The sequence below is a fragment of the Lissotriton helveticus genome, chromosome 5_1 (genome assembly GCF_964261635.1).
Source record: "Lissotriton helveticus chromosome 5_1, aLisHel1.1, whole genome shotgun sequence".
Lineage (NCBI taxonomy): Eukaryota > Metazoa > Chordata > Amphibia > Caudata > Salamandridae > Lissotriton > Lissotriton helveticus.
In genome coordinates, this window is record NC_136065.1 from 1,547,195,809 (window position 1) to 1,547,220,081 (window position 24,273).

Below are 24,273 nucleotides of genomic sequence, written 5' to 3' on the forward strand. Positions count from 1 at the left end.
GCATAATACAACACACCTTAAACTTCACCCTTTGTTTCACAGAGAGCCAATGCAACGCAGTCAGAAGGGGTTTAGAGGGTGTTCGGGGGGGTTTATTAAGGACAAGGCGAGCTGCTGTGTTTTGGACGACCTGCAATCTCGAGGTAACCCCCTCATTTGCAGAGAGGAGCAACCCGTTGCAGTAGTCCAACCGACTCAATATCAGGGCTTGTACCAGGGTCTTCCTTGTTGAATCCGGCAATAGGGGAAATACCTTCCGCAACATCCCAATTATGTGGAAGCAGGACCCTACCACTTGGGCAGTATGGTTTTTAAAGGAGAGGTCCTGGTCTAGGCGCACCCCGAGATCCTTGACCACCTGTTTAGGCTCCGGGACTGGGCCAAGGTCCTGTGGCCACCAGTCTGGGGACCAAAGGATCTTGGCTTCCCCGAACAGCATCACCTCCGTTTTCGCAACATTGCATTGCAGGAGGTTAGATGCCATCCAGTGGGCCACTGCCTTCATCCCCTGGGAAAAGGAGTTCCTGATCTCATCCGTAAGGATCTTAAAAGGGAAGAGGAGTTGGGTATCATCTGCGTATGACGCAGGGATGAACCCATGGGATCTCATGATGTTAGCGAGGGGGGCCACGTAGATATTAAATAAAGTAGGGCTCAGGCAAGAGCCCTGTGGCACCCCCTTTGAGATCCCCGACTCCTCTGACCGATAAGCACCCAAGGTGACAGTTTGGGTGCGATCCCTCAGGAAACTCCCCAACCAAGCCAGAGCCTTATCTTCCAGGCCGATGTTCATTCACATGTTCATGTGATCAAGACTGCCGTGGGGCAGTCGAAACACGTCAGGCTGGGCACTTGCTTTAATATCATTATGCACTTGCACTTTTAAAAAACTGCATCTAATAAAGAAGTTCTAAAATATACTCGACGTTTTTGGTCTGTACCTGTGGAACGATCGTGGCATTGGTTGGATTCAGGACTGTGGATCGCATATATATATATATATATATATATATATATATATATATATATATATATATATATAATCCACATTTATATATAATGCGATGAAATATGTGGTTGTGAAATTGTGAAATGCTTTATAGTGGTAAAAATAATATTTGTAAAGAAAATGCATTATAAAAGCTATTTTTGTGGTAAATGTATGTGTGGTTGTTATTTGTAATAAAGTAAACTATATTCTCTCTAGCCAGTGATTTAGGGGGGTGAATCATGACCATGATAACTCTACATCTGATAAGTTCTGACCACAATCTTACGCCAGACTCTCAGGCACTTCATTTTAATTTGTAAGGCAGATGGATCAGTGCGATGAACATCCAGCTTTGAGATACAGGGTGGTCTTAGGTCAAAATTCAGAAAGGGAGACATGCCCTTCTATCCCTCGGAGGTCAATAAAATGCGTGCCATTACACAGGATAATTGTAACACCTGCTATTTACATCACCTAGACCAGCAGCAATGTAACATGAAGGGCTACATAAACAGTTATTAATATAGCGGCCACCTATTAGTGTTTTCTGTATAGTGAGTCGCATTGCCTCTGATCTGTGCATCCTAGAGATCTGAAAAGTAGTTAACAGCGTACTGCTACTTCTCTACAACCAGGCAAGCATTGGTTCCTGCTACACAGCATAAGGAACTGGAGGCTCTCCGATTAGGGTTTAAGGTTGTGCTGGAGAAAAATACAGTAGTGTCAGTTTGCATCAGAGACAGAATGCGAAAAATGCTTATATTAATTCTCCTCTTGATTTTGTGACCTGAAAGAAGTCAAATGTTTGCTCAACCGGCCTTTCAAGATGGTAACCCTTTCAGTCCATCATCCCACTGATTCAACCAGGGGACCTTACAGAAGCCTTAGGTCTACCAGGTGCCAACATCCACATTACTATTCAAATGGGCTCCATATCTCTTGGTTCTTGGCAATTCACTTAATCTCCCTGTGTCTAAAAATGTGCCACACATGGTTCGCTTATAAAATTATCTGATGCCTTTTAGGCCACTTCAGTCTAACAAAAAAATACTACGACTGCAAAATGTGGCACGGGTGCATCCTCTGTTTCACTCTACACAGCTAGCATTTCAGTTCACCCTTCTTTCCTTCAGATTTGTGTCTGCTTAATAAGTATTTATCAAGATACCAGTGGCGGAGCTGTTATTTCATAGTTCGTTTTTACATAGCTGAATAATTGGCTATTGTGTGCTTCTTTTCTTTCCCGGGCTCAGGAAGACACCAGAAAGGTTTATAAGTCCAGCCACCCCATGGTTTCTTGATTACCTCATTTTAGTCTCAACTGTGTGGGTTTCAGGACAGGACTTCATCACAATATCTCTGAAAATAAATGAAGAAGAGTCTATTGCTAGTTATCAGGCTATTTGAGCTCCACTGTTATCGTTACTCCTTACTACATAAACAGGAGGCCTCTTCCAGGGAACTAATCTTAGCCACTGGTAATTAACCGGGCGGCATCCCAGTCCATCACTATTTTGCACACCTTGCCACCTCACTTTAGACCCGAACATGCCAGGCCCTCAAGCAACCTAAGATGCACACACACCCACGCACGCACGCACACACACATATATGTATACGCGCACATACACACACAGACAGGTGAAAATAAATGATTCAGTCACTGATGACTACAATGCAATGGTCAAAACCCATGTTTTGTCCACACTAGCGTTGGGATTCTTCTGGATCCTCATCCGCTTGGCCTTCACCCGTCACACTGTCAGGCTATGCAATGTGACAGTGCTCTCAGTCTTTTTAAATGACTGTTTTTATAACTAATGCACATGGAGGCACAGCATGGCATGAAACATATATGCATAAGTGCAAACAGGAACATGCTATTCATTACCATTGTTGAAGGAGATTCAACGAGTGGAATATGCTTTGCCTCTTGATATACATATACATTTTACACACACAGTGGTATGTATTTACCATTCCGTATGATGGGAAACCCTTCATCAACTAATCTGTCCACTTCATAGCAATATCCTTCGTTACTGTAAACTTTAAGTATTTTTTTTTTTTAATAAACTCGTGATTTACGAGTACATGTTCTAGCTTTCACTTACCAACAAAATATTATGCAAGTCCCACATTTTCCTAATTATTGTAATGGCCAGTCCTGAATCTCACATCCCCTTAAAAAGAAATGTAAGTGGAGTGGTAGTCTTACAGCTTGTTAATCCAACTTCCATGGCATTTCTGACTCGTGTTTTTTTTTTACACAACAATAGTCTGGCAAATAGACAAGATCGAAATTTGTGGAACTTGTCCAGAGAATGCATTCATTTGTCTCTGGCACATCTACACAGGCCAAACATATTTTTCCTCAGACTCAACCCCATGGAGTTGGTATAAGGATACGCCGTGTGCCACTGTTGAGAGCTCTGGAACATAACTTGCGACGGACACACGCTGGATCTCGAATTGAAAAAAAAACTATATGGAACCCAGTCTTTCCATGGACAGCCATCCACGGTTTGCTTTCCACTTGCACATGTGATGGCCCTGCTCACTGCAGGATGATTACACACCTTGTTGGGCTGGAATGGTGTTCAGTTGCAAGGCGTTTTGCATAGATTTCAATTTCCACTCATCCAAAATGGTCAGTAAGGAGCAGTCCTGTTGTTTGTCATCGTGTCTTTAACATATTTACTTGTTTTCCTTTGGAAAACAAATGCTTAATAGTGAAAGAACCAAGAAGAGGCCTTAATTGCTTGGAGTGAGTTGACAAACAATCGATTCTGTCTGAGCAGTGCCATAAGAATATATATGCTTTGGAGATATCACAACAAAATATGGTTAAGTGGTTTTACAGTCTAGTGCTTTCAAGATTCTTAGTGAACCTGTAAATGACTGGGAAAATGGGAAATGAAGTACTTTTTCAAGGTGTAGATAACAATGCTCCCTTGTGTGAACTTTTAACACAAGCGTGTTCATTCTTTCCCAAAGCAACCAGCGAGGTGATTTTACCAGAATAAAAAGATTAAATGACGTGCATTATAGGCTCTAGAACCTATGTTTGATTGAACTCGTGGGAGTGGCACTCTTTTTGTTGCCGATGCCAGACATCCACAATCTTTGAAAAGAAGTTCTTTGCTGATTCGGCGGATTCCGTGTTTACACAAATCATTTGGAATCACACTGTCCTCCCTTAAAATACAGCATAAATTACACTGTCAACGAGAATATATTCCAGACACTGCTGTCTTTGCTTGCTTGGATGATAACCGAGAAAAGGGAATCCCAGAGCTTCCAATGTAGCTTTGCAACTACTACCTTTCCCCGTCATGCCCCTAGCCCGTGTTGGCCGAAATAACCAATCTTCAGCTCCTTTGGCTGTGCTTCTGTGGTAATGTGCACCCACAGGGTACCCACGGGGCGCAAGAATTGCCTTCAGGTTGTGGGGATCAGCCAAGGGAACTATTCTGTTGAAGGCATAGGAAATTGAATGCAAGGTTGAGAGCGCCTATTGGTACAGCCGTTCACATCTAAGGACCTTTGAAGCTAGCTAGTAACTGTTCGGGACCTTTCAAATCTAACATTTACTTACACTAATAGAACATCATTTGCAATAAATATTTTAAAAATAAGTCTTCAAACCAATAGAAAAGTTAAGCAGATCCTCCCGCCTCTACAAATCGGAGAGGCTTGATTTCCTCAGAAACTAGAATATCGGGGACAACAAAGGTCTCTATGTCAAAAAATAAAATCTACCTGTGTACCCTTAAATAAATACCCCAGGGCCAAGCTGATGTCCTGCCTTAGCCCGTCTTGGGAGCTCTGAAAGAACAGCCCTGCCAGCAGCCGAGCAGAGGAATGCTAGCGACAGGCGGATGTGTACTCTCTGCACCTGACTGAAAGCAGTCACAGGCAGGGGAAGAAGAAACACCTGTCGGCTTTGCTTAGGTCTCTGCGGGCTCATTTTCTCTTCTAATCCTTCTACGCTAAACGTTCTGCTGCAAGGAAGGCCACCCTTCGTTATTTTATCTCCACGTGCGGCTTTCGTCTCTTACAGCAGGGTTCTCTTTCCCCTTACCTAGAGAATGTCCAAACTGTTCTGGCCAAGAATCGGGCCACGTTACATGGCTAGTCTCGATGGATTGCTAACTAACCGTTTTCTCTCTAGAAATGCTCACTTCCTCAAAAATAAATTACTCAAATAAATACGTTTAAAGAAAAATAAATATGTATAACATGATTGATTTCTTTAAGCTTCCTCGGACTGAAGCTGATGGAGTGAACAATTCAGGCTTTCACAAGCTGACTTCCTAGAAGTGTGCGTGCTGCACCTGGCCTCAGATGGTAAAGCTGTTTACAATCAATCAGCAGTAAAGTGCAACGGAGGAAATGAAATGCAAAAAACAGAAGTGAATCCCAGATTCCTCGCTCCTTCCTGCTCCATCTAAAATGGAAAGAAATACTGCGTGGCTAGCACCTCTCCCAATGAGATCAGCTGGGGGGTAGTGTGTGATCCAAGATGTAGGAGATGGTGTCCCAATGTTTCCAGAGGAAGAGGAGGAAGAGGACAAGCAGGAGCGTTCCCAGCAGGCGCAGGCGGGTCTTCATAAGCGGGGTGATGAAATTCGCAATGGTTGACACGAAGACCAGCAGCACCGCCATCAGCGCGAGGATGACATTAATGAACTTGCCCAGGAGCGCGCGGGCGTTGGCGTTCTCCACCCCCTCCAGTTGCACCACCTGCTGCTGTTGCTGCTGTAGCTCAAGCTTGGTGATTCGCGTCAAGCACGACTCCACCGCCTCCTAGAAAACAAGAGAAGAGGGAAATTGATGTTACTTCACAGAAGGCAATATGAAAAGTTGTCTTTTAGTGTAGAGTTTGAGGGGATGCTGAATCAATGTTTCAGTGGCATAGGGAGTTACCCAGATTCTATCATCACTGTTGGCCTAAAGGCTCGACCTTGGACCTGGGGAACTGGCTTCAAGTCTCGGTATTGACGCTAAAACATCCTTTGATTCTGGGCAAATCACTTAATCTCCCCGTGCCCAACAAACAAAAAATGTGTGTCCTTATGTAACGTAACTGGTGCTATGTAAAGTGCTCTGATACCCGATTCGGGTCAAGTTCGCGCTATATAAAACTCTGCAAAAAAACAAAAAAAACTGTCAGAGCAAGACAGCCTTACCAATCCAAGAAAAAAAGGCAAGTGAGGAAAGTCCACATTATTCCACCCAAAGCCTTGAGAAGTATTATGGTATTAAAGATGTGACCCCTTGTTAGTTGAGCAGGAGGAGAGTGACAGAAGCAATTCAGTGTGCCAAACATATAGCAATTTGCAACGAAATTTGACTGTAAATGTTTTAGCTGTAGTTGTGTTTCCCATGTAAAGCTTCACATCTTGTGAACACGTCTCTCAGTGCCAGATAAAACCTCAGCACAAAACAATCCAAACTGAAAAGAATGATTCTAACACTACTACATCCCATCCCCTATCCTCTCAAACTCCTGAACACCCTGTGCAACGGTCACCAACAATATTATTCATTTCAGGCCAATTTTTTCAAGTATGTTTTAATGTCAGTATCATTTAGCTTTCACTTTTAGTAAGGTTTCTTAATGGCTCGCGTCAGGGGAAAACCTCCTACACCTAACCTCACCGTCCTTTTTTGTTCTAAGTGTTTAAAATGTTTTGTTTCCTCACAAGTCTTTCATCTCTATTGCATTTTCTTTTTTCGCCCTGTTTTCTACAAAGCGACACCCGCACCGCAGATTCAAATTCACACCAGTTCTGCTCTTTTACTCCACACTATGTGGCAGAAAGTGTTTCTGAGAAGTTCCATGCTCAGCTTTTCCCTGTAGCAGCTGGTGACAGATTTGTTCTCGAAATTAATCCCGCTCAATATTTAATTTTATTATCCATCCTCAAATTTCAGATCAAAGAGACTTCCTAAATCGGCTCATGGGTTGTCAAGGTCCTATTGTAAATAAACCAGTGATACTTCACGTTTATGTTTTGTTCCATTAATGTAACTGTTTTACCCCAGTGTAATTGGAACCCTATAATAAATGGACGCTATTAAATACAGCACAGAAGGCGAAGTACGACCACATCTCAAGGATCAAGCCTGTAGAAAAGCATAGCTGCTGTCTTCTGACCACACAAGTGTACCCCATTGTGGATCAGGGAAGGGAATTGTCTATAGTAAATGTAATATGTGTCCATGTGTTAAATTAATGCTGTTCAAACTTGTATTTATCGTTCATTAATGCATAGCGTGTATTATTAAGGTGAGCACTAAAAGTAAATGTTGCAAGCTCGGCCTGCCTTACAGTCGGTGGTGCCAGTATAAATGAATATACACATTTTCAAAGTTTAGTAATATGAGGCTATGTATAATGCTCCCAGAATGCTCTCTGATTATATGCAAATATTTTCAGAAGCTTGAAAGCAAGAGTGATGATTCTTTGCTTTCAAAATAAAATGTTCGCAAAAAATGCAAGTAGGAAAAAAATACATTTTGCTAAACTACTGTAATAATTTAGGTACCATATCTTTGCAGCATCATTTAGTAACATGTTGATGTATGCTTATATTTCCCAAAAATATTCAGAATGGAAAGTCAGTGTAACCAGTTTAAATATGATTATGGGAAACAAAAATAAACAAGTATTGGCAAAGCCAGTAGGTTTGAAATTGGGGGTCAGCATTTTAATTTTGTCAAGCGTGACTTGTTTAGGCATGGTTTTGGTAAAAACGTATTGGTGTGGGAGCTGCTGGGCCCTCACCATTTTAACAGGTATTGGCAAAAACAAAATGGTTTTTGGTCTCAAAAAGAACTTTGCCACAGCAGTTCCGGGCACTGAACAAAACTACTTTGTGTGCCAACATGCTCCTTTAAAGAGAGCAGAATACTGTCACTCACAGTGCAGCCAGCTGATAGAGAGAAAGAGAGAGAGAGAGACAACATTTTATTAAACACAAAAGGTCATGGATAACGCCAGGCCTAATTAGAGGCCAAATTATTAAAGAAAGTCTCAAAAGTGCATCCATGGTATACATCCTTGCATTAGGTGCATATATATAGTTTCCATGAATTCACAATAATTTACAGAAGTAGGCCTAGAAATAGTACTCCTAGAAAATATTTGTGAACTGTATTTTAGCATGAGGAAATGTGCATGTGTAGATTTGCTCACGTGAAAATCTAAATGTTTCAAGTTCACTTTTCCTCCAACCACTTTTATCTCAACCCTGGAAGAAGCTTTACGTCTGCCACTGTCAGGATTAAATTTCCAACCCTTTTCAGTATGGGAAAAGATTAGAAAAGAGTTGGTGAAAACACTTAAAACATGCAAGTTAGTAGGTTTGCACAGTCTCAAACGGGCATTCCAACCCTTGAACTATTGCTTACCACTACCTTCAACCCCAGTATGTAGACCTGCAGACACGTAGCAACAAAAGGGAATTGCTTGTATTCAAATCCTGCTATGGTACGAGCCCTGGCTTAGTTAGAGAGGTTAAATCAGAACTCTTATATAATGAGATTGCAGCTGTAATTTGTCGTTGCATTACATGTCACAAAAGGGACAAGTGGATTTTGTTACAGGAAAAGAAGATTTAAGAAGCAGCTTGCCCCATGGACAAGTAGATATTTTATTAAATTCCACCGCCCTAAATGTGTAAAGTAGTTATGCAGCACTTCAAACAGTAATAAAGTGAAAACAAAACACAAGCAAAATCCCACAGCAATTTAGAAAAATAGAGTATAATATAATAAATGATGTTATGGCAAAACAACAAAAATTCAATAAATAGAACTGGAGATATGCAATTTAAAAAATTTAAATAAAAACAGTGCCAAGAAGCACTAAGCGGCAACTGAAGTTATCTAGTCGGGCCGGACAGGGACAAGTTCAGGCTGACCGCGATAGAGTGCAGGCCAGAGACAGGGACCCAGTTAGGCTCGCTGAACAAGAGTACCCTAAATCCTGGTTGTGGAGCGTAGCAAGTTCCTGCGTCGAGGATGCGTTGCGCAGTGGGGGCAGTGTGAGGTCCTAGTGTAGAGATGTGTCATGCAGTGGTGATTCCAGGAAGCTGCAATGCAAGGTCCTGCGTTGTTGTCAAGGATGCCACAGACAAGGCTCTTGCGATGGGAAGGCCTGCATCGGAGATGCGTTGCGCACTGCCTATTTTTGAGGAAGTTAAAGGGCGTGTGATGCGAAGTCCTGGATCGTTGATGAGGATGGCATCGATGATCGTCTTAGGATGCGTAGGCCTGCATCAAGAATGCGATGTGCAGTGATTGTTCGATGAGTCTAAGGGCTGTGATTTGAAGTGCTGCATTGGCGATGCATAACACAGCAGTTCCGATGCAGAGTTATGTGAGTGATAGCTTCACACTGCTTCGGTTCTGCTGGGACGACAACCTTCAGGTCCTAAGGTCCAGGACTGGGGTTGCACCACCTGGGAGAGAAGGACTCACAGTAGATAAGAGTCCAGGTGCCAGGTTCAAGCTGATTGGAGCCTTCTGTGCCAGAGGCTCTGGTCAGGAGGCCATCCAACTAGCTCTTGGAGTCACTCTCATCGTCCTGGGTCAAGATGCAGGTCCAGTCCTTTCACTCAAGCAGCAGGGCAACAGAGTAGAAGTCCTTCTGGCAGAGCAGCATAGCAGTCCTTCTGAGTGCTCCAGAGGTTCAGAGGTGTACTGAAGAGCTGGGTCCGTGGGTCTAATATTAATCCCTGGTTCCCACTTTTGAAATTTGAGAAGGTTTGGGAGGTTTGGAGTTTCCTGGGGTCACAATAGACTTGTGTCAAACCCTTTGTGAGTGTACTCAGGTACAGCCTTTGTGATGAACAAGTGTGGTAGGTGACAGCTCCTCCTCCTCATCAAGTCAGAGATGGCCCACCCTGACAACACCTATGGCCATTTGTCTCACTGTATGGGGGCAATACAGAAAGACCAACTGCCAGCGACACCTAGTCATGTGACCAAGGATACAGGCAACAGACACCAAATGGATGGGATTAGAAAAGACCAACTTTCAAAAAGTGGCGTTTTCAGAATTATGACTTAAAATGACCAATAAATTTACCATTAAAGAGGGTTTTTCTACAGTTCTACCTCGTCCCAATTGAAAGTTATCACTTATTAAATGTAATAAGTTTACCCAATGTTACCCTATGAGACAGGTAGGCCCTGCAGTAGTGAAAAACGAACTTAAAGGTTTTTCACTACCAGGACTTAAAAGTACATGTCCCACTTTTTAAATACACTGAGCCCTGCCCAATGGTCTGTTTGGGGCCTAACCAAGGGGAGACTTATATGTATTAAAAAAGGAGGATTAGGCCTGGCAAAGGGTCTATTTTGTCAGGTCACAATGGCAGTTTTAAAACTGCACACACAGGCTGAAAAGGCAGGCCAATAGACATGTTTACAGGGCTACTTAACTGGGTGGTACAATCAGTGCTGCAGGGCCACTGCTAGCATTCAATTCACAGGCCCTGAGTATATGTAGTACCACTTTACCAGTAAATTAAATGTGTCAATTGGGTGAAAGCTACTTTTATCATGTTTAAAGGAGAGCGAGCACAAGTATTTTAGCACTGGTTAGGAGTGGTAAAGTGCACAAAGTCCTAAAGCAAACAAAAAACAAATCAGCAAAAATGGAGGAGGAAGGCAAAAAGTTTGAGGAAAACGGCCCTAGGGCTTTATGGTGTAACAGAGTTACAGCTATTTTTTATGTGAGGGAAGAGACAGCTTTATCAGGTGATGTTTGTGTCGTGCACAGAAATCCACTTTGTTCCCCAAGTGCATGAAAATCGGATCCATTTGTACCCATATATATGAGGTGCTTCGGATTGCGTGCGCCTAACATGATGTAACAAAAACAGCAGGGCAACCTGCAAATTTGAAGGAAAGGACAGCATGCTTTTAATAAGCGTATTCACTATGCTATGGTAAAGAAGGTAAACAAAAAATCAAGCATTGACAAAGCCATTAGCTCTTGCTTGTGACAATTTCCTTTGCCAATTCTTCCCTCCACGACATTGTTGAAGTTCGACCACTTACATGTGCAACTGCCATCTAGTAATGTTTTTTCTTTTGGCTGAAGAAATATTACAAGCTATCAAACCTATGGGTGCAAGCAAGGCAACTATCTTTGAATTGTATTTCTTTTACTCTGAGAAGAATCATTCCATGATGGCCACAACACATGCGTGCATGGACATCATCTTTAAATCATTTCTCTTAAACTAAAATCATTCCACGAATGCTACTGCATATTCATCCATACATGTGGCAGCCATCTTGTAATGGTTTTTCCTAACTGAAAGAAAAAACTTTACAAGATGGTCAGTGGGAATTCCTGCGCTCACGAGGCGCCAGCTATCATGCAATGGTTTAAGGTGCTAGGGAGGCAGGTGGTCACTGGGTCCTCATTTTTTAATAAACAGAATTAGGCATGAAGAGTATGGGGACAGTGTAGAGAGAGAAAGGGGGAGAAACACACCCTTCATGCCTGCAATTAAAGATCTGACATCATGGAAGGATATATCCGATCCAATTAACACAAGGTAAGACCAAAATGCTCCTCGGGAGGGACAAACACAAAAATATGGTGAAAGACTAATAAATTGGAGCAGAGTAGTGAGACAGACACGAAAGCCATCACATCAGGAGCGAAGGATGGACACAAAGCCCACCTTAAGACTATATAGGCAAGACTTAAAATTGAGGTAGAGATAACACTGCAGGTTGCACATACTTAATATTGGCGCCTTTTGCCCCCACTACAGCAGGAAGGGTAGCAGCACACACCGGAGCTGGCATAGAGGAAGCCACCATATGCAACATGGATGAGTTCCATTCCAAAAGGTGGCCTCTATTATTTGGCCACCTTATCACGGGAATTTACAACAGCGTGCACTAATCAGCCACTCACAACAGGACTTATAAGAAGACCCACCAAGGTAAGAGAAGTTGCTTTGCAATGATTCAGGTGCTCCTGTTGAATATTACTTTGCAAATTGTTTGCTACATCTTTTGTTTCCCTGCCCGAGGGTAACCTATGGTCTGCTTTTAGTTTTACTTTTGTTTAAAGCCCTATCAGATTACATATTCAGTTTTTTTCTAGTATTCAAGTACTTGGACATACTATCATCTTCGATGTATTTATTAGTATTTTAATGATACCACTTGCAGCTGCTTGATTGTTCCAGGGAGAATTGATAGGGTCCTGACACGTTTACTTCTGCCTACTAAACACTTGTTTCATCCTCTGTTGCTGTCACATTTACTTGTCAAATTAAGGAGAAGAACTGATATAAAATTGCCCCAGTGTAGGATTTCATAGCCTGGCTGGGGAGAAGTGCAGACTTTTGTGACTAATGAACATTCAGTACCAGTAGTGTATGGCTACAGGCACACCTCAAAGATGTAAAAACATATTCTGTCATGATCTGAGCTACAGGGGTGGCATTTCTTACCCTGTGGTTCAGGACTAAGTTTAAAGCATCAACATGAATTAGAAATCCAATTTGACTGTGACCCAAACACAACACACTAAACAATGCTGTGCCAGTGGTGTTTTCTGGTTATGATTAGTCCCTCTAGCATGTTGTGGCTAGTCAATCAGAGTGCAAGCTCCCGTAGGAATTTGCAGGAGCAAGGCGGCAGACAGGGGGGGTGGGGGGGATAGATGGTTGACACTCCTTGGCCAATCAGATCTCTCTATGTTTTTTGAAGTTGCATGATCACAGACTCTTGTGAGCTTCCTGTGAACCCAACCTTCCAGATGTAAGGTTTTTGAAAAAAAAACACGATTTGTTGACCAAGATCTAGCTGTCTGCCAAATTTGGTATAATTCTGTTCAGCTGTTTTTGCAGTATCACTATTCAATTTTCCTACTGAAAAATTGCATGGGGAAATTGGGTATTGCGAATCACCCTTTTTTCTTGGCCCCTGCTTGACGGACCACCCCAAAAATTTCCAGGAAGGAGTTGAGGTGGATGAACTTTTTTTGAGAAGGTTCTGTGAAGGTTCGCCAAACGGCAACAAATTTATTAGCAAATCAAAAAATACACCGACCTATGGTAACTAGGTCTATAATTACACTGTGGCGACTGCCTCTGTGTAATACGCACACACACACACACACACACACACACACACACATGTATATATAAATATATTCAACCCTCAATACCTCTACAAAGAAGGAACCGCTCACTAACAGCCTTGTAGTTGACGTTAACTTTATTCAGATGAAACTGGTGATGAAAGTAGGCACTCATAAACTAATGTTATAATGGCTTCTGAATAGATGACCTTTTGAAAACTCTTGAATGAGGCTCTGAGCATACAATACACTTACAGACGACGTCTCTGATGGAAAACTTCTTTTGCTTTTCATGACAGAATTTTGAATGATGGAATTAACCTTTGTGGAAACCACGCTCATCTGAAATGATTTGTCTTGCAGTGAAATGCGATCATAATTCTTTAACGATTGGGGAGCTGAATGATTCGATGCCATGTAAGAAGAGGTGTGCTCGGGGTATTAGATACGAGAATAACACTCTACTTGCACACATACTTAACCCTCACCTAGTTCTGATGATGGTTGTGATGAGTAGTTTAGTGGGTCCAAAAGGTTGACATAGTGTACCATCATAGAGATTGGATTCAGCGATTTGAATAACCTGAAGCTCAACAGTCAGAAAGAATCAGAAATAGTAGACCTTGTGTTGACTCCTTTCGCTTTCTCAATGATCTGCCTTTCTATGCTTGTTTATTTGTATTAACATGTTATTGATCATGTATTGGTTATATTTTGGTTCAAAAGGGTTGATGGGTGGGGTTTTCCGCATAAAGACTTACTTTCTTGAACTATAAGCCAACTATTTCGTATACATAAATGAAAACACTTTCTACTCTGATACTCTACATGTTACTTGATAATCTGTTGTTTATATCTCTCACAAATGGTTGTTTTTCTTGCTCACAAATCGTAGTTTAACATACTTTGTTTTTCGAGTAGGTCCTACTACTGATTGCTGCAGTAGTGCACAATCATTATTATAAACGCCAAGGGGCAGTTCAACGTCAACGTGTTGGTGTTAACTGCTGACCACAGTCCCCTGAGGGTTAGTGAAAGGTTGCATCCTATTTTTGTGGTGACTTTTTATTCAGATGCATATCGCCTCACTGCTTGATTTCAATACAGAATGCTCTCATAGGCACCATTTTAAAGAGCAAAGTACATGGAATGATGAAAAGTGTAGAAAGACGATCCCTGTGACATTCACAAATGTCGACAAAGTACTAAAACCATCGGCAGCATAATGTGCAACGATTCAGCAAAAAACATGTTGGCATTGTACAATTTATGTAATCATTTTTCAGTCCGCAACCTTACTTTGCCTCATGGGAGAAAAAACACCCTAATTATGTAACACAATAGTGCATTGCAAAATTACAGTACTTGTACATAAGCCTCAATTAGTGTCCATAATTTGCATTTGAGATAGTTACAGCTTCGCTGAGGTTATGCAAAAACCTCCATACGTTCACAATCAATAGTTTCACTGAAGACCATCATTTCATTAAAACAGCTCTCCATTCCAAAGTGTAAATTCAATGGCAGTCTTGCTCATTTGTTTTATGTATCTCAATGTCAAAACAGGGGAATTGAGCAATTATTCTATCCAGTTATATCTCCCTGGATCATTCAAGGTAATCACCTCATAAAATATAACTGATTATGCTTGTGTGGGCTATCAATGTCTTTTAATATATGAAGCGTGAAGGTGTGGTATAATAGGTGTATTATACACCATGCATCACACTAAACCTAAGATAGAAAGAACTGTGTAAAACCAAATATACATGAATATATACATGTGAAAAACCAAAAAATAGAGAGGAGGTAATGTATCAGAGACATTTCACACATATTAGTGATCTCCAAGATGACGACTCTAGGCGCCTTAACTTCAACACTCGGTTGCTACACCCGCCACCCCCTGATTTTAGGTGTGCAAACTTAATACATTCACATTACACCCAAGTCTCTCCTGTCCTCATCCCATTCATAAACAAGTGAGATAACCCTATCTCACCAACAGAAAAAAGAACAAAGGAATACCGGATCCCTACCCCACAATCTCCCACTGGGAGTGCATAAGCGTACTTACCCAGCATTCCCTCTTTTTCCTGTCGTGCAACAGAATGGGACACGTCAGGATATGGAGCTTCTGGTGGGTTTGTATCTACACTGCCGGGTGGTGGAGGCGTTGCTGGTGTCTTGTCTCCCTCTCTGCCGGGCTTGGAGGGAGAAGTATGGCGTCCGCCTTTGGTCCGCTGTTGTGGTTCCTTTGCTGTACGCGGCTCCAGTGTTAGTAGGCTTCTCGGCAGGCACGTGGTTTCCTGGGGAAGTGGCTCTGCTCTCCTGGAAAGTGGAGCGCTTCCGGGTCATGTTGCCTGATTTTCAGCATGGTTTGCTGTCCAGGAAGTCAGGCGCGCTGATGCTGGAGGGAAGCTGTGGGACATTTGGATTTGCAGGCCCTGGTTGCTTCCTTTATCAGGTGGCTGCTGGTGAGTACCGCATAGCGGTTTTGTTGTGTGCTGGGTCAGTTCGACAGGGCTGTACATTGGCCTCTGTTGGTGTCCTTGTTGCTGTTGCTGTGTATTTCACTGGTGCTGGTGTTTGTCAAGATGGGCAGGCATTCCAGGAAATGTTAGCATGTGACGGATTCTCCCTCATCCTCTTCTGGGTCCTCTTCTTCTCCAGCGCGGTCCAAACGCTGCAGGGCGAGGGACTATGCCCGTATCAAGCGACTTTGCAGGAAATGGGTGGAGGGCCCTGGCCCCAGAGCTCTGTTTCGGTTCTGCCCTCTCATTCTTCCAGTTCGGACGAACATGGATGGATGGGGGGTGAGGAGCATAAAGGGAAATATGTGGATAAGGACACGCTGCCTGAGTTGCTGCAGAGCGTCAAATCCAACATGGACTTCCCTGAGGATGAGGTGCCAGGTCCGTCTGGGGGTTCTTTACTTCACCAGTTCCAGAGTATGGCCCCAGTGGATGTGCTTGTCCATCCCATCATCCATGAGGTGTTGAAGAGGGAGTAAAAAGATCCTGGTCAAATTATGCTGCTCCTTTTCATGGCCAAGTTGTATCCTCTGCAGGACATGTCCGCGGTTTTCCCAGACTATTCCCATCAATTCCTTTGTGGCTAGTCTGGTGGGCCGGACCTCTTTGGCTGAGGATACTGTTATTAAGGATCCTGTGGATAAGAAGGTGGATGCATAATTGAGAAAAGTTTTCTCGGGATCCCCTCAGGCTCTGAGTGGTGGGATTTATGCGACATTTGGATTTGCATCCCTCAATTCCGATGTCAAGACTCTTTTTCAGTCCCTAGATGATACCTCAGACTGTGCTGGGCTTCTAGATCATATCAAGAGACAGGTGGAGTTCCTTTTGAATATGTGTCTTTTGATGTGGTGAGGGTCTTTGCATTTGTCTTTTCAGGGGACTATGTTGTTTGGGGAGGAGTTGGAGGGCAAGTTGCACAAACATTTTAAGGAGAAGAAGCACTATTCTTCTTTGAAGCAGTCCTCCGCTAAGGGTTTTTTGAAGCCTAAATACCCTTTTCATCAAAACTCCACGAAGCAGCTTTCTAGGGGTCATGGGAGGTTTTCTTCTGGATGGGGTCGGGCAGGAAGGCGTAGTCTCCCTAGCCTAAATCTTGTTCCTGACTATATGATGGACGTCCCAGGATTGTTAGTAGGAGGACGGATTCAGTACTTTCTTCTGGCCTGGTTGCAGTCTTCTTCAGATGTGTGGGTTTTGGACATTGTGCACCAGGGATACCACATCGAGTTTGCTGAGCCCTGCCGGATTCTGGGGTTCATACAACTCCTTGGCCATCCTGTCAGTCCAGAAGGATGGATTTGTTCCTGGGGATTGAGCCACCCCTGCGCAAAGGGGCAGTTCAGATGGTGCCTCCTCTAAAGAGGGGGAAAGGGTTTTACTCGCTGATCTTTCTTGTGCCCCAATTGACCGGGACTTCTGTCTGGTGCTGGGCTTGAAGGCTCTGAACAAGGTTTGTGGTTCTCCTGCACTTCAAGATGGAGACTCTTCAGCGGGTGATCCTGTTGGTTCTCCCCCGGGCATTTGATGTGCATCCTGAATCTGCAGGACGTTCACTATAATGTCCCTATTCATCCCAGCTGTCGCAGGTTCCTGAGGTTTTGCCTGAGCAGAAGTCTTTTTCCGTGTTGTGTCCTGCCCTTTGGGCTTCGGTCTGCCCTTTGGTCTTCGGTCTGCTCCGAGGGTGTTCACCAAGGTAGAGGCTCCCTCCATTGGTGGCTTCCCTGCATCTTCAAGAGATCCTACTTTACCCTTACCTCGACGATTGGCTGATCCATGCTCCATCTCGGGATCAGTTGCTGGTCGATCAGAGGGTGGTGTGTTTGCCTTTGGAACCTCATGGATTTCTGTTGAATCTTCCCAAGTGTCAACTGGCACCCTTTCAGAACCTGACGTTTATCGGTGCCCGCTTTCGCACAGACCTGAACAGGGTGTTCTTGCCAAACTCCCAGGCTTTACCTTGGGTTGCTTCGCTCTGTGCTTATTGCGGGGTGTCTCCTTTCCAGTTCAGCTTTGGTTGTGGCTTCTGGGGCTCATGGCGGCAGGTGTGTTAACGTGCCTAGGGCATGCTTTCATCTCTGGCCTCTGTGCGTGCATCTATTGACTCGTTGGGCTCCCTTGTATTGGAATCTTGGGCTTTTAGTGTCTCCGTCCCTCGTACCCACTATGCGCTGGTGGACGTGTCGGTCAACCTTTCCAGGGGGCTGTTGTTGCAACCCTTTCGTCTTGTGTGTGGTCCAGACAACAGATGTTAGTGCTTTCGGGTGGGGGGCAACATTGGAAAAGGACTCGCTGCAGGAGCATTGGCCTCTCTGGGCGGGGAGATGCTCCTCCAATTGTAGGGAGTTGTCGGCGGTGTCACGGGCGGTCCTGGGGTTCCGGAAGATGTTGTTAGGGGAGAATGTGGTTGTGCGTTCCAACAACATGGTGACTGTAGTCTACCTGAATCATCGGGGGGATCCGGTCCCGGTCTCTGGACGCAGTGATGGTTCCCTTGTTTTGTTGGGCGGAAGAGCACCTGTTGTCCCTGACAGCGGTTCACATCAGGGGGGTGGATAATAGGGTGGCAGATACCCTTGGTTGTTACTCCCCGCCTGATGAAAACGAGGCAGCATCTGTGAGGCCTGCACAAATGACATGACACATTTGTCCTTCACTGGGAACCAAACACCCTAGGGCAGCACCTGACTCTCAGAGGGTAGCGTTGCAGAGCAGTCTGAGGCTTACTCAAGGGAGGTGGTGTGGGCTAGTAATCGCCATTTGCAGGTGCGCAAAAAATAACACTCAATAATTGATTGCCCAGTCTGTACTTTGCTTCATAAAAGTGAGAGTACATTTATTAAACACACACACCACTCAATACTATGCACCAATTTACAAATATACATAAGCTGATAGAATTACTTTGGGACATTGCATAAGATCTCCAACCCTCCCGGAGGGGGGGGTCTAGTACCACCGCTCCCATGTACGCCCATCATCTTGCCCCCAATGCAATTAGTTGAACATAACCTGGAGCGAGGGCCCTGCGTACTGGCACCATCCCAGTGGCGCCCCCCCATTACCTCAACAAGCATTAAATAGGATACACCTGCCTTGGTGACACATGACGCTGACTGAGCATCTCCTACTGACCATACGGTATGCACCTCTACATCGTAAGGGCTAACCGTCTGGGGTCGTCACCTAAGAGCAGTAACAAGAATACATGTTTATGTACACTTTAGAATGACAGTACTCAGCACATTTGGATATCATTCAAAATGCATTGCAATTACAGCCCCTAAAGTCATCACAGATGATCACAGGATTAAGTTGCAAATACTGTCAGACACCCTAGCAAGAGTGTCTAGCCACTTAAATCCACTTGGCTTAGGACATCACCTTACACTAATACTTCACATTGAACATCAGTCCCTCTAAAAGAAATAACCATTAATAAATGCATTTCAGTGCAATAACACCTCTTCACCTCCAGGGGATGCCCTTCCGCAGACATCTCCAACTCAGCTCTTCACTCCTTGAGGCAATTATTGAAACACCCTCATCTGAAGAACAAAAGTTCCAGCCCAGAAGGTGTTAACTGCAAGTTGAGCCCTGGAGGGGTTGATTCCTTTGAATCCCCAAGACACTTGGGGTGAGACTTTGCTCTTTGTGCTGTGGGGAGACTGCGCTTCTCCAGCAGCTCCCCAGCACCTTTGCAAATGTTGGGTGGTGACCCCGTTCTCCTGGGGCCACCACAAGCCAAGAAAACGCCGGGTTGCCCTTGCAGGCCGGTCCTGGCCTGCAAGGCATTATGGCTGCATAAATGATGAGCTGCTCTCCCGCTGTTTCGGGGAGAGGCGCGCTGTGGCCTCCGGCCACGTCTTGGGCCTCGGTGGGGGGCCCGGTCCCACCCGGACCCCCAGGTGAGAGGAGGTGGCTCGGGGAGCCCACCTCCGGCCGCTCTGCCAGTTGTTGGGGGGCCCGGTCCCACCCGGGCCCCCGACGCCGACATCATTGTTCTGAGGGTCCCGGTCCCACCTGGGACCCTCGCGAGTCACCTGGGTTGGAGGGCAGCCCAGGGAGCCCACCCCTGGCTGCCCCCACTGGCTCCCCGCTCGGCTAGCACTCTTCTGTGCTGCCGCGGGAGTCGGCCGAGCACTTCTGGTCTGCCCGCTCCGGCGGGCAGACACGGACTCAGCGTGGCGGCACTCCCCCAGCCTTCTCCTCATCGCCGGGGCCCGGGGTTGGGGTCCCGGGCCCCTTGATATCTTCGGTGAAGTGCGGGGCCACTCCCCCCCCTCCGCCTGACTTCAGGGCCCGGGGATGAGGTCCCGGGTCCCCGGACATCTTCAGGGGGCGCGGAAGCACTCCCCCGCATCCCGCATCGGCGGGGGGCCAGGGTGGGCTCCTGGCGCCCCCTGGAGGCAATTTTCATGGGGGGGGGGGCTTAACAGCGCTCCCCCGCCCCCTCCTTCACATAACCGGGGGCCAGGGTGGGCTCCTGGCCCCCTGCTGGCATCTTCACGGGGAGCGCGACGGCGCACCCCGACTTTGCTTCCTCCTGGGTCAGCCCCTGGGACCTGACCCACCCCGGGGGCATCTCTGAGACCGGCGGTGGAGCCCCACGCGCTTCGTCGTTGGTCTTCTTAGGGGTCAAAGGTCGCCTACCTTGCGGGGGCCATATCTCAGCCCCTGGGGGTCCGATCTGCCCCATTTCCATGTCTTCTCGCTCCTGGTGGCATCCCCCAGCCACTGGGAGCACTCTCCTTCATCCTCCGGGTCTCCAAGAGGGTGCATTCTGCAGGGAGTGGTCTTCACTGGCTCCCTGCGCCTGTCTTCTCCCTGCGCAGAGGCCTCTCCTTCTGCGCACCTGTCCTGGGCTCTCCTTCTGGCGCTGTTAGGGGCCTGGGAGGCAGTCAGGTGTGTCCTCCTTCCAACTGCCCATTGCATCAGGCTCCAGCACCTTTCGCCTCAGCAGACCACACCCCAAAGATAGATTCTCTTCCTGTGCAAGTACTTTTTAAAAGTTGAGTAGGGGGCTGGCAGGAAGTCGCTGTGTGTCCTATCAAACAGCGACACATCACTTCCCTGCCCCTGCTCCCTCCTTCTTGTCCAGCCTCTGGGTTTGGTCAAAATGGCGTCGTCCAGTGTCCCTGGCCACATGGCCTCTGAAACCCAACTCCTTCCCCTGTTACTGCCTTTCCGTGGTTCAGTTTGGGTCCTGGCACCCAGCGACAGCAGTTGATGGATTGGCTTGTAGCTCCACCTATCTTTTCTCCTTGGAGGGAAGATCTTCGCCCTGGGAAGAAAGGTCATTAATCTAACCTGCCAGGGCCAGACCCCAGCCAGGGACTCAGGGAAATATGACATTTATGGACAACCCAACAGCAGTACAAATATGACTTTGGACTCTGCAGAATACTCATTTTCACATCCGCTACACTGGACTTTAGTGCGTGTCTGGAATCTGTAGGCCCTGTGGAAGTCATTTTAGCCATGGGCCCCACATCCCCATAGGGGAATAATGAAGTGAAAACACAGTAAAACATACTGACTTTCCCTGGCATGTTCCTTCCCAGGGTATAAAGCCTATTCCAGGTCACCACCCAATTCTGCATAAGTCCTGCCACACCATTCACTCTGTAGCTGCTCCTGGACTGCGCATGCTAGGAATCTCCCCTGCGCAGCCCCTACACTTGTGCACATGCATGTACACCCGTGTCTGCATGTAACCAGCACGGTGTCCCATACTCCAGCTGCTGCGCAGCGGCCTAGTCAAGCCAGGGGTACACCAGTAAAATTTCCATGCATTCTCCTTCATAATGAGTTCACTGTGGGTGAGTCCCAGATTATGAGGCTCCCCCACAGTAAAAGCTCAATAATTAGGTGCTCAAAAAGCGGAAAATCCGGGTGGCCCCTAGTGTCAGAACCACCTTCTAACAGCCCCCTCCCAGGAATTGTCTATCTCCAGAGGCCTTTCAGGAGATGTGCGGGAAGTTTGGTCTTCCCTTCCTCGACCTGTTTACTTCCCGACACAGCTGTTCCAGGATTCCTCAGGTGGGGGCTTGGGGAGTGCATGCTCTGTCTCTTCCTTGGCCAGACCCCCTGTTGGCTGCCTTCCGGCCAATTGCTCTGATTCCCTGATTCCTTGCTCACCTGGTGCAGGAGTCTCTGGAAGTGGTGTTGGTGCCGTGTTGGCCCTGTCAGTCTTGGTTCCCCACTCTAAAGCTGTTTGGGGTCCGCGGTTGTTCCCCTGCTTTCCGTGTCCTTTGTTGTCGGCTCCCATGTTGCCTTTCCTGCAGCTGCGGCTTTCGGTTTGGAGGTTGAGAGACAGGAGTGGGGGCATAGGGGTATCCCTGAGCATTTAGCTTTGGCTATTAAGCAGGCTCACCTGCCTTCAACTCTGAAATCCTAAGAGAGGCATTGGGGGAATTTCCAGCGCTGTTATCATACTCTGAAGTTGTCTCCCCTGGAGTGTTCTCTGCTGGAGGTGCTGCAGTTTCTCTGGGGAGGGTTCGAGAAATGTTTGGCTGTTTCCATCTTGAGGGCTCAGTGGGCCGCAATTAAGGCGTTTTGTTTCCCTTGGGGAAATTTGTAGGATGTGGACGACTTAGTCTCCTGTTTGCTGAGGAGTTTTTCGTTGTCACGTACTTTGGTGAGGCCCTTGTTCCCTTTGTGGGTCCTTCCCCTTGTGTTGTGTGTTTTGGTTGCAGCTCAGTTTGAGCCTTTGGCGGAGGTGGACCTTAAGTTTGTCACCTTGAAGATGTTTTTTTTGGTGGTGATCACTTTGGCCCAGCCTTGCGGGTTCTAATAAAGCAAGAGCCATTCCTGTAGTTTTTTGATAATGGGCAGGTCTTGCGTTTGGACTCCTCTTTTGTCCCGAAGGTGCCTTCACGGTTCCATTGTTCCCAGGGGTTGGTTTTGCCTTCCTTTAGCAGGGGTCAGTTGTCTGAGGATGATCTCCCTTGGTCTTTACTGGATGTCAGTCATGCCTTGCGTGTCTATCTAGATTGGACTTGTCTTTTCCAGTAGTCTGACTCCCAGTTTGTCTCTTTTGGGGTTTCCTCTCAAGCAGAAAGGCTTCTTTCATCATCCACTGGCCATTCGTTGATGCAGGTCATTGAGTTGGCTTACTCCGTTTCTGATTCTCCTCCAACGATTCGGGTGCCGGGACATTCTACTCATGGGATGGCAGCCTCCTGGACTGAGGTGCAGGGGTTTCCGTGTCTGAGATCCGTAGAGCTGCTACATGGGCATCCTCTTACACTTTTGTGAGGCGTTATCTGACCTAGAATTTGCAGGGTGGTAATGCTCATTTTGGGTTGGGGGTGCCGCAGGCTGTGAGCTCCTGACTTCTTGCTTCTGTGTTCCAATAAATCACTGGACGTTACAGGTTCCTGGTGTCCTGGTGGTTTGTTGTTGATGAATACTGGTGTGTTGCTTGGGTATTGTCACTTGTCATGAATGGGAAGAGGACGGGAAGGACCTGGGGGTAATACCCTATTACTTACCGGTAATCCTCATTACTCTTGGTGCCGTTGTCCTCGTCCCAATCATTACATCCCTCCTTCCCTCCCGGTCTGCCGGCCTTCATTTGGGGCTTGGTAGTTCAGAGGGAATGCTGAATAAGTATGCTTATGCTCCCGGTGGGAGAAGGTGGGGTAGGGGTCCAGCATTCCCTTGTTCTTTTTTCTGTTGGTGAGAAAGGATTATTTCAATTGTCACGAATGGGAGGAGGACAACGGGACCAAGATTAATGAACATTACCGATAAATAGGGCAATACTATTGAGGACTTCACAAAAGTGTCTTGCAACTAGGTAGTTGGGATTACATTAGCGGATAGCATATTTGGTTCACCGAACCAGATGTTTAGCTCACCAAGTAAAAATATCAGTGTGAACCCCATTGATGCCCCCTTATCTTGAACCGGAAGTCATTTATTATTGTTTTAAAGGACCCTCACCCACTAAGACTTTTGGTGGCACGCTTTGTCACAGATCATAGAGCCCTCCCCCAGATAACAAGCTTATCTGGGCAGCCTCTATCTTGACCATCAAGGGAGCACTTATGGGCGGGGGACAGGGAATCTAAAAATAAAACTGCTTAGGTGATTCCCCAATTATCACATATCAGTTTACTTTGGAGTCTGCTGGCAAGACTAAAAACAGGTTTGATGCACTTGGAGAGAATTAGTACCTCCAGGTCTACATGTTTCAGCGTTCTTCAGGACTGACCTTAGATCTCTGTTTCCTCACATTTAGGAATGGTGTTAAACATATAAATTTCACACGCTTAAAGATGCAATACATTCAGACTAGTCTTCTTGTTCTTGGGTTGCATGCATTTTATGCAGCATCCGGCCCCTGCATGTGGAGTCCCCGAATAGGTGACACAGGAGACCTTTGACAAATGTGTGACTACAAAGTCCACCCAACTTTAGCACCCTGTGGGGCATAGGATGTACGCCAATAACAAGAGAAGTTGTGGAATTTTGCCGACTCACCCAGGGGGAAGCAATCAGGCTTATTTTTTAGAAGAGGAAGAAACTAGCCCTCTTGACCCTTTTGACAAGTTGGAAGCAGCTCGAGTGACCTCAAAGTTTTTTTTATGTCCCCTGTCTTGACTTTTGATACA

At 45.9% G+C, this 24,273-nt stretch overlaps 1 protein-coding gene across 2 annotated transcripts in view; it reads right to left on the minus strand.

Annotated features, from left to right (window-relative positions):
• Positions 1–1,091: 1,091 nt before the first annotated feature.
• The window catches only part of TMCC2 (transmembrane and coiled-coil domain family 2), a 521,381-nt gene continuing 498,199 nt past the window's right edge, over positions 1,092–24,273 (minus strand). Inside the window, exon 5 of one of the 2 annotated variants that reach the window (XM_078644625.1) lies at positions 1,092–5,800. In XM_078644625.1, coding sequence (XP_078500751.1) covers positions 5,489–5,800 — 312 coding nt within the window. In that variant the 3' untranslated portion in view covers positions 1,092–5,488. The remainder of the gene's footprint in view (positions 5,801–24,273) is intronic. The other variant, XR_013594933.1, reaches the window with a different exon arrangement.